Source organism: Xyrauchen texanus, chromosome 10 (genome assembly GCF_025860055.1).
Source record: "Xyrauchen texanus isolate HMW12.3.18 chromosome 10, RBS_HiC_50CHRs, whole genome shotgun sequence".
Lineage (NCBI taxonomy): Eukaryota > Metazoa > Chordata > Actinopteri > Cypriniformes > Catostomidae > Xyrauchen > Xyrauchen texanus.
In genome coordinates, this window is record NC_068285.1 from 23,726,708 (window position 1) to 23,736,961 (window position 10,254).

At 38.2% G+C, this 10,254-nt stretch overlaps 1 protein-coding gene across 1 annotated transcript; it reads right to left on the reverse strand.

The window, feature by feature from the left end:
- Positions 1 to 484: 484 nt before the first annotated feature.
- On the reverse strand, positions 485 to 8,937 carry LOC127650722 (sestrin-2-like). The gene is made up of 10 exons (XM_052136320.1): positions 8,804 to 8,937; positions 8,406 to 8,474; positions 8,050 to 8,238; positions 7,747 to 7,929; positions 4,903 to 5,103; positions 4,662 to 4,803; positions 4,422 to 4,534; positions 4,089 to 4,279; positions 3,653 to 3,797; positions 485 to 1,388 (listed from the first exon to the last, which is right to left on the reverse strand). The coding sequence occupies exons 1-10, from the start codon at positions 8,807 to 8,809 to the stop codon at positions 1,302 to 1,304; spliced, it is 1,326 nt and encodes a 441-aa protein (XP_051992280.1). The 5' UTR covers positions 8,810 to 8,937; the 3' UTR covers positions 485 to 1,301.
- Positions 8,938 to 10,254: the final 1,317 nt, after the last annotated feature.

Genomic DNA, 10,254 nt, shown 5'->3' on the forward strand with positions numbered 1-10,254 from the left:
AACAGCTAAAATGCATAAAAAGTTTTTAGTTGAAAACGTTGTGTAAATATTTTTTCTATAAATCTCCACCTTTTACCTGCCCCAACCAGTAGGTGGCAATATGCACCAGGAACGCGAAACGCCAAAGACAGAAAAATAAATCTATCACATGAAAGTGGATATTTATAGTAAAAGAATTTCATAAATATTGTTCTGTTTCTCACCCACACCTGTCATATCACTTCTGAAGATATGGATTTATCTACTGGAGTCGTATGGATTACTTTTACACTGCTTTTGTGCTTGTATTAAATGGACCAACAGAGCTGAAATATTCTTCTAAAAATCTGTTTGTTTTCTGCAGATGAAAGAAAGAAGGATGGCCTAAGGATGAACAAATTATACAATAATTTTTGGGCAAACTTGTCCTTTAAGGTAATAAAATAAAATATGTAATTTTATAAGTTTATACAAACACATGAATCAAATAACTAATACAGGAAAGTCATAGTAAAATATTTTATTATACATAAAAATGCTTTAAAGACATTGCACAAATAACACCAAAAACAAAATGTGCTTTTTTCAACCAGTTTAGCCCGCTGTAAATCAGCTCTCAATCTGAGAAAGTTGCAATGCAGAGTTCTTAGTGTCAAACTCACATAAACATTTATCAACACACACAATAAAAACAGAATAATGCAGCAGGGCAAAGACACATTCACAGTATAAGAGAGGTCACAGCGAGACGTTTTACTCATAAGACGTGCAAAATTCCCTGCCTCCAAAATCCAAACATGACCTGGTAGCAGCAGATCAACCATCCCATAAAATATTGCAAAGAAAAAAAAAATATCAAACTATATAGACCTTATTCGCCGTGGTGCCATATTTGATGTTTGACTCGAATGAAAACAGGCCCGTGAGGGATAGACTAACAGGCTCTACAATGGCATGCACTTTATAAAGCCGTATCAAGGTCCAAGATCACATCTAAATTTTACATCTTGTACTTTATGGAGTTTGTTGTCTGCTGAAAATCTTTAGAAAGAATGATTTTTTCCCCATGTTATGCCCACAGAACTGTCAAAAATACTCAACAACATTAAAACCCATAAGAGACACTATGTCAATCCCTCACAGCCTCGTTTTCATCCCTGTCAAAAATCAATTATGATGCTACTGTGAATAAGATGTCTGCTTTAAATTGTGCATGTGTGTCAATTTAAGATCACCGGGTCTACAATCAGAGTGTATAGTGTTTCTACAGATCATCACTAGTTTTAATGCTTTTTGGAATAGCTTGTGCTCATGTGTGCTTATTAGGTCATGTAATGTGTAATGGCTCTGAGAGCATAAAGCAAAGCTGCCTGCATTCGGGCCTCCATCAGTAACAGGTTCACATGGACCTGCAAAAAGACAACAACAAATGTCTTACAAAAATAGCCCTCTCTATACATGCATATCTACACATGAAGGTGAAGAAAAGTAGACTGTCATCGCTAGTGCTCTTTAGGGTTATAAAAGTTCTTATAAAACCAACATTACCTTAACATGATCAATACCACTAGCTTCAATGAAAACGTATTTATAGCAAAATCTGATTGAATTTTTAAAGATATTTTTAGTCTTGCCTGGAATACCATATGCACGAAATGTGCATTTCTAAGGCAAACCACTAGAGGTCACTGAACCATTAACTAAAAAATACAAATTATTTAGAATAATGCTAAGAGCACAAGCATAATTAAATTCCATTGCTAAAGAAAATGCAGTTCTTTTTCCGGTTATCTTAATATCTTCCATCTTTGATTCTATACAAATACTCTAGACCAGGGGTCGGCAACCTTTTTGACATGGAGTGCCATTTTGTTTATTCCTGGTCAATGGCTGTGCTGACAGCAAATGTATGCGATTTTTCCCTTGTGAAAATGCTTCTATTTTGCATTTTTCTAATTTAATAGATTATTTTTCATTACAAATTATATTAAACCGTTTGAGTGAAAATTTTGTGCAAAACCCGATGATTACGATATAATCATGATCCTGCATTTGAATTTTCAGAGCATCTAAAGTGCTTTAATGAAAGAAAACCTGTCCTTTTGTGTTATGAGTTAAAGAAATTAAGTCACAAAATTGCTTGACTGATAATGAAATTGTGTGGAATCTTAAATATTTCTTATATTATGTCACTGTAATCATTTAATCACTAGCACACAAGCAACAGCGAGAGAGGAGCAGGCTATTTTATTTATATGACGTTTTTCGCACCTGCATTCCAAACTACATCTTGATGTAATCCTTCCTCATGATCACGCAGCATGGAATTTATAGTCTAATCCGCTCTCGCCATTGCTGCCATGCCAGTAGGGCTGCAACTAACAATTATTTATATAATCGGTTAATCTAACGATTATTCAGTGATTATTGCAATGATTAATCATTAACTCTTAACCGATTATTCAGCTTGTGCCCCAACTTAAAAGTTGCTTACTAACAATAAAGAGGACAAAATCATCTTTAAAGAATACCTCCAAATGACATTCACTGAATTAAAGGGAAAATACTTGTTATTAAGTTTAATTCAGTAAAGAAATTCACTGCAAAAAAAAGTATTGTTATTAAGTGTTTTTGTCTCGTTTTAAATGGTCTAAAAATCCTTAAAACCAGACCAATTTAATTGAGAAGCAACACATAAGATATTTAGACTTTCTTTAAGAGAATATATCTTAAATATAAGTGTATTATATTCAAGATCTACTCTCTAAAATCAAGGTTTAAATATCTTATATGCTGCTTCTCAGGTGAATTAATCTTTAAGGATTTTTAGATATTTTAAATATTTATATTTTTAATATTATATTCAAAATTCTCAAATAACAACTTTTTGTTTTGCAGTATAGTTCCTAAAGTAAATGTACATTGTTTTAAATGAGTTTTAGATATTTTTATTGGAAAACAAGCCAAAACAAATCATAAACTTATTTTGTTGCAGTGTATAATGGGGCGATGCAAACCCTCTCTCACCTTTCTGTTCACTTCCATTTTTAACTCAAAAAAAAAAAAAAAAAAACTCTAAAAGCTGCTTATTAAGTCACGAGCTATCGCATTATAATCTAGCTGCATTAAGTGTGCGCGCTCGTGGGATGAGCGTCCCCGCCCGCACCAGAGTGAGCCTCAGCCAGGTGCAGTTTAAATCTCTCCCCCTTAGATTGGGACATTCGCGCAACTCATAGAAGAGGCGCTGACCACACAGAGACATGCCAGTTTCTGAGTTTGTAGTCAACTACAAGATCTGCTTCCGTATTATTTGAACTTTAATAACGCTATAACGCATTAAATATAACTGCATTTAAGATGTAACACCGGGGTGTTTCCTTTAAAGTGCTCCGACTTCACTTTTTCCACAAAGAGCGTGCTTCTGTATTTTCTTATGTTATTTTTGTATAATTCCCTTGTACTTTGCGATCTACATAAGCTGAAGCTGTTTGGAAAGTTTAGAGTGCATCTGAACTGTGAGCTGTTTAATTCTTTCTCTCCTCAGTCAGGTATGAACTGAAGTGACTAATCGTTTCAGCCCTACATGTCAGTGATTACCCCTCCACGTGCCAATGTGTGCCATGGGTTGCCGACCCCTGCTCTAGACTAAATTATCTTGTATGTGGTGAAGTACCTTTTCTGAGTGACAGAACTGTCTCCAAAAAGAGAAGTACATTCTCGGTGTGGTTTTCTCAGGGTGACATGCCACTGTCTTAACATACACTTTTAAACTGCGTTCCAATAACTGGTTCACCTCCCCATAGTTGTAGTCATCATACCTGCATGTAAATTCAAGCAGACATAAAATGAATCTGGCACAAATTAAACTGACATTTTCATTTTTTAAACCATGCAAAACCTCACTAATGCAACCTTTAATCAGCTTAGCCTTGATTAAAGCTACCAGATGATTGTTTTTTTCTCCTAACGAGTAGCCTTTGTATGCGTGATAATGGTGGGGACTATTTACTTTGCTTTATTTTTATATCGACTTAATCCTAACCCACGTTTTGTCCCATATCACTACATTCACGTTGTTATTTTAAGGCCACGATGCATGCATGACTGACCTGATGCCATAGATACAATGAATGTAGTTCCAGATGGCTTTGCGGAGTGTGGAGGTGTCCACGTGCGAGTGCATGGCCATGGTGTGATATGTGAGTGCGCACACCACCTGAAATTTCTCATCAAGAAGCTGAGCCATCTCCCCATACAACCTGTTCATCAAGGAGAAACCGTGATCCTCCCACGAATAATCCTGAAAAGCACAAAATAATTTGCAAAGATCAGCAAGTGTGCAGTGACATTGTGTTCAAGACTTATTGTAAGCCACATCATGTACTTGCAAAATAATTTATCTATTTATAATTATGTTGTATAGATCTTTGTAAGTAATGTACCTGAGCTCTCATGGTTGGGGGGGCCTGTTCTCCTTTAGGACTGAAATCCTGGTAAATAAAATCTGCATCAACCAAAAACCGTGAGATGCAATCAGGAAAGACGTGGCTCACAACTGTGTAAAAGAAATTATGACACAGATCAGAGAGCGGCAAACTTGGGAAGTACAATAAGATGGAGAGGATATCTGGTGTAAGTTTGTGGTTTTTGTGTTGATCCATAGCAAATGAGTTTCTTCGTACCATCCACTGGCTCCAGCAGACTCTCTGTCCTTTCTCTTTCAAAGTGATTAACCATCTCTTCCTGAGTAAATGCTTCACCTTGCTGTTGCACCAACATCATTTTCTCCATCAAACGCTGAACTTCGCTCAAAGCTTCAGACCACTCCGCGCACACGCACACACACAGACAGACACTCAATTACCTGAACACAACAGAATATTATTAACTTGTAATCATTATAACATCAGTGACACTTAATACCTCATGCTGATTTCTGGTAGAACTAGATGACTCGGTGGGCAAACACGGTTGGAGTGGCTGATCATCTGACTGCTCTGGCTCAGGGAGAATGCCACAACCCCAAACAAAGGAGGCCAAAGAATGGGCATGACTCATCAAAACCACAGCCTGAATCAGCTCTGCCAAAGACCATCGAGCCTCTGCACTAGGACACACCAACTCCTGTGAGTGTAAAGATTTTTTTTAAACAACAACATATTAGAGTTGTGTAAAGCAACATATTTTCAAAATAGACTAGTTGGTGGGTTGCCTGAACGACCTGTTGACTAATTGCTCATAATAAGATTATATTTTGAGTACACAAAATTGTTATGCGTGAGCGAGATGATATTTTGAGCATGCATGATGACATTTTGTGTGTGCAAGAAGATATTTTGAGCGTACAAAAATGTTCTATGCGCAACATGTTTTAAGCAAACTAAAAGTTATTTTGCCCACTAATATATTATTGTGAAGCAAGGGATCTTCTTCCAAATTTTACCTTTTTTCACTGAGCAAATACTGTACAAGTACTGATTTCAACATTTGCACAGAATTCTGACATTTATGTTCCTCCATATGTGCTCTGTGTATGCTCAGAATTTAAAGGGATAGTTTACCAAAACATGAACATTCTCTCATGATCTACTCATCCTCCTTGCATCCCAGATGTGTATGACTTCCTTCTTCAGAACACAAATTAAGATCTTAAAAAGAATATTTCAGCTCTGTAGGTCCTCACAGGACGTGAATGGGTGCCAAAAATCTGAAGCTCTAAAATCCACATAAAGGGAGCATAAAATTAATCCATATGACTCCAGTGGTTAAATCTGTGTTCAGACACAATATGATAGGTTTATGTGAGACACAGATGAATTTTTAAGTAATTTTCTATCATAAATTCTCCTCTCTGCCCAGTAGGGGGCAAAATGCCCAGAAGGGGGGCATTTAGACCTTGAATCACCAAAAATAGAAGAAGAAGAATGGAAAAGTGAAACTGAAGTAGAGATTGACTGAGCTGGGAGGATAATTTATAAAAAAGAAATATATAAATATTGACATGTTTCTCACCCACACTTATCACATCACTTCAGAAGGCATTGGCTGTGTCTTGTTTGGAACGATGTGTCCTTCTGAGGTCACATTTGTCTGCCTCATACGTCATCGATGCTGTCTCGTTTCAGACAAACAAGTAGGACACTTCCAAAGGCAGACTTTGAATGCAACCTTCTTTCACGGGAATTCGGAGGATGCATGAGGTGTATCCTTCATGGGCACTCACAACCCACAATTCTTTGCTTCAACGGAAATGTAAAAAAAAAAGATGATGCCAATTTGCCCGTAAATATGATGTTCAAATGCAAGGAATGTTAATTCCTTGCATTGTTAAATGTTAAAGTAGAAGTACCTCAGTAGATGAGTGTAGAGTATATAATATGTATAATTATATTAATATATTATTAAAATAAAGTATTACAAACTAAAAGTACACCTGTAAAATCTATTTTCTCTTTACATAATTATAACTCTCCAAAAATGTACCTCATACATACCCTTCTAAAGGGACTTTGTTCCCTTCTCACTCAAAATGCACGCGCTTGTTAAAGAGTGGCGTGCCATCATAGTAACCATGTTACGTTCCATTTCCGTTTGTCCTACAAAGGCCGTCTCCTTTAAACGAGGCTCGTTTAAAGGAGGACACACGGTATACTGCAGCCTTCAAAGGACACATACTACCTACCACGCAGCCTTCCAAATGAGACACAGCCATTGATTTAACCACTGGAGTGGTCTGGTGTCCTTTTATGTTGCCCTTATGTGGATTTTTGAGCTTTAAAACTTTGGCACCCATTTACTTGCATTGTGGTCCTACAGAGCTGAACAATTCTTCTAAAAATCTTTGTTTGTGTTCTGCAGAAGAAAGAAAGACATACACATCTTGGATGCCAGGAGGGTGAGTAAATCATGAAAGAATTTTCCTATTTGGTAAACTAGCCCTTTAAGACTGCTAGATTTCTTTTCCACCCATATTTCAACAGTCCCGCCTCCTACATCAGGATTGGCTATTAGGAGCTGATTAAAAGCGCTCTGCAATTAGACATTTGAAGTAGCTACAGCAACCATGAACATCTCAAGAGTAAATGTAGCAGAAGGGCACAATGCTTAAAGTTCAATGTTACCGCGTAATGTATAAAGGTGGTTTTGCACTTTAATGCATATTTTGTTTCTTTGATTAGATAATCAAGTGTTCTAAATTAAAGGGAAAGTATGCAAAGAAAAATGTGACTATATAGAAACATGCCCCATCAGCAGCACATACATTGTGTCCAACTTCATATCTTGTGAATAATAATAAACCTTATTCCATTAAAACTCATTCAACTTGAAATGCATATATACACATACAACACCATTTAACTGGTGAATATTTAGGCTATAAAATATTTATTTGGTAAATAGCCCAATATAGACAAACTATAGAGTATTGTAACAGAGCCAAGTCTCTGCCATTTCAAAAGTCCTCAGTGTGCTTTGGGCTAATTAAAAGTCCCACCACATGCACCAAATATTTTCTTTCTGGTTATTATAGGGATTTTGGTAAAACAATCAGCTGCATATGGGATTTTATTCATTTTGGACTCTCTCTTTGCATCTATGTCTAGGTCCATCATAGTAAGGAAAGAGTGAGAATTTTTTTTAACATTCTATAAATCGATTTTGAAAACTATCTGCCGATTAATCAGTTATCTGCCTTTCCACCACCTTATTATCAGCTGACGTCTAATCCTTACTACATATGATTCATTTCTTCATCTGCACATTTACCTGTATGTGTTCTTGGGTGATGATCCAAGGTCTGTGTGCAAGTAGTTTGTTGAGAGTCTGCAGCTGCTGTATTTTAGGTGGTGCACAGTGAAGACCCCTAAGCCAAGACTCATCCCCACCAGCAAGGAGAAAAGCAGAGCTGTGATGCTGCACCAGGTATGCACACTGATGACGTGCAGATGCCTGCACAGACAGATAAATGACTGTTTATTATAAACACATACTCATTTATGTACATTTAAAACTTGCAGTCTTGCAAATCCTTTTGGAAGTTGCCAAATGAATATATGAGCCTTTCCTCACCAAGATGATTATATAATGTCTCCATGACAAAGGCAGAGGGCCATCCAGCTGCAGCAGAGCATGCTGGGTGCGCACAAAACAGGCCAAGTAAGTGGGATGCATCCCCATCACCATGGTGATATGATCTGCATGCCTGTATGGCAACAGAGCCTCTGACATCACCTCCTGTGTGGAGCCTTCCTCCAGAATCTGACATAGACACAAAATCACAGAATTAAGAATTTGTTCTGTAAATAAATGAATGATGACAGGCTATGCTATTGTACAATATAAAGAAACAGAATTCAGTGGAAGCAGTTCATAATGCTGTTATAACTGGTCCCACAAAATGTTTTGTTAAACAAACCAACACTCACCTCTTCGATTGGGATAAAGGCACTGGGCCCAGACGACATTGTCTGAGATATGTCCATACACCCTTCCTCCTTAACGAGAGAGAAGAAATGGAGATAGAAATAGACCGAGAATGAATACGGGGCTGACCTTTCTTCAGTTAAACAGCTTTAGGAGAATATAAATTGTAAATCTGCCAACCTCTATGAGAGAAATACAGCTGACACTAAACTTTCACTCCGCTGGTGGAGATTTGGTCACGGGCGCACAGTACAAATTTGACCAAAACAATACTTCAAACACTGCAACCAATAGCTTGGGCGAAACATCGACTTAACTTAACTTCAGCTGTGTGAAACAGCGTCTCACAGACACATAGCCTAATAGCAATGTCTCGATACGACAAGCTAAATTAACTCACCTTCATCTGGCGGACGCGTGTTCAAACCACAGGTTTAACAGATGATACGATGATTGATGAGTCTCGGGAGGTTCTTGCTCTATGACTTCATTGTGCTTGTGAAGGAGTCTCGCCTGTAGCAGGAAGCGGCTCGGGGAGGAGGCGTGGCATACGTGAACACACAGCACCGGGCTCTTGCATCACCTCTCCGGCGCAGCATGACGCAACCCGCCGGTAAAAGCGGAGAACCCGGGGTGTATTCGTCTCGAATGACATGGACCGGACATTCAGGACTTCGTGGTGTGGTATTATAGCTTTAAAGGATCTCCTGTGATGAGTGTTACACACGTGAGGGGACGTTCACATTGAACACGCAGGTGACTCAAAACGCGCTTTTAAACGTTGAAGTTGTTTTAAAACAGATACGGCGTATAAAAAACGCGGAGCTCCTGCTCGACCCGAGCAGGAAAAAAAGGCGCAACGGTCAAATGCGTACGTTCTGCTCATGTAAAAAGAGCGCAAGAACGTGTTCGGTGTGAACGGCCCTTTAGGCGACTGTAAATCTTGCTTTTTAAGTAGTCGGTAGACTAGTATTAAAAGGATAGTTTACCCAAAAAAGAAAATTCTCTCATCATGAACTAACCCGCATGTCATCCCAGTTGTGTATGACTTTTATTCTTATGCTGAACAAAAACTAATATTTTTAAAAGGCAATTTCAGCTCGGTTGGTCCTCACAATGCAAGTAAAGGTAGTACTTTGAAGGTCCAAAAGTCAGTATAAAAGTCATCCATAAGACTACAGTGATTAAATCCATGTCTTCTGAAGTGAAATGATACTGTGCTGGTGTGGGTGAGAAACGGATCACTATTTAAGTCCTTTTAAAAACTGTAAATCTACACTTTCACTTCCACATTCTGGTGTGGAAGTGACTTTTACATTCAGCCACCTACTGGTTGGGGCTGGTAAAAGATGGAGGTTGATTGTTAAAAGTAAATGATGAGTGAATTTTAATTTTGGGGTGAACCAGGGCTGGACTGGTAATCTGGCATACCGGGCATTTTCCCGGTGGGCCAACACACTTTGGGCCAATCAGGGGAGGACTGGCTATCGGTAGAACCGAGCATGCCGGTGGGTCGGCCACGAAACTGGCCAAATGGGCCGCGATATGCAAAAATTTACAGACTCCCTTGAAAACGAGATGGTACATCTCAAGGGGTTATTCCTAAAAAAAATAATTTCCAACAAATGAGCCACCACGTTATGCAGAATGGACCACAAAACGGCAAAGCAATATGCAGAAAAGGACAGGCAATTTTTGGGCCAGTTGCTATGTCAAATCCCGGGCGAATTCTCTTCCCAGTCCAGCCCTGGGTTGAACTATCCCTTTAAAGACAAATTATTCAACTGTTTCATTTGTATTTATATTTTTCTTCACATACGTATTTTTTATTTTTCGAATTAGCATGCTAGC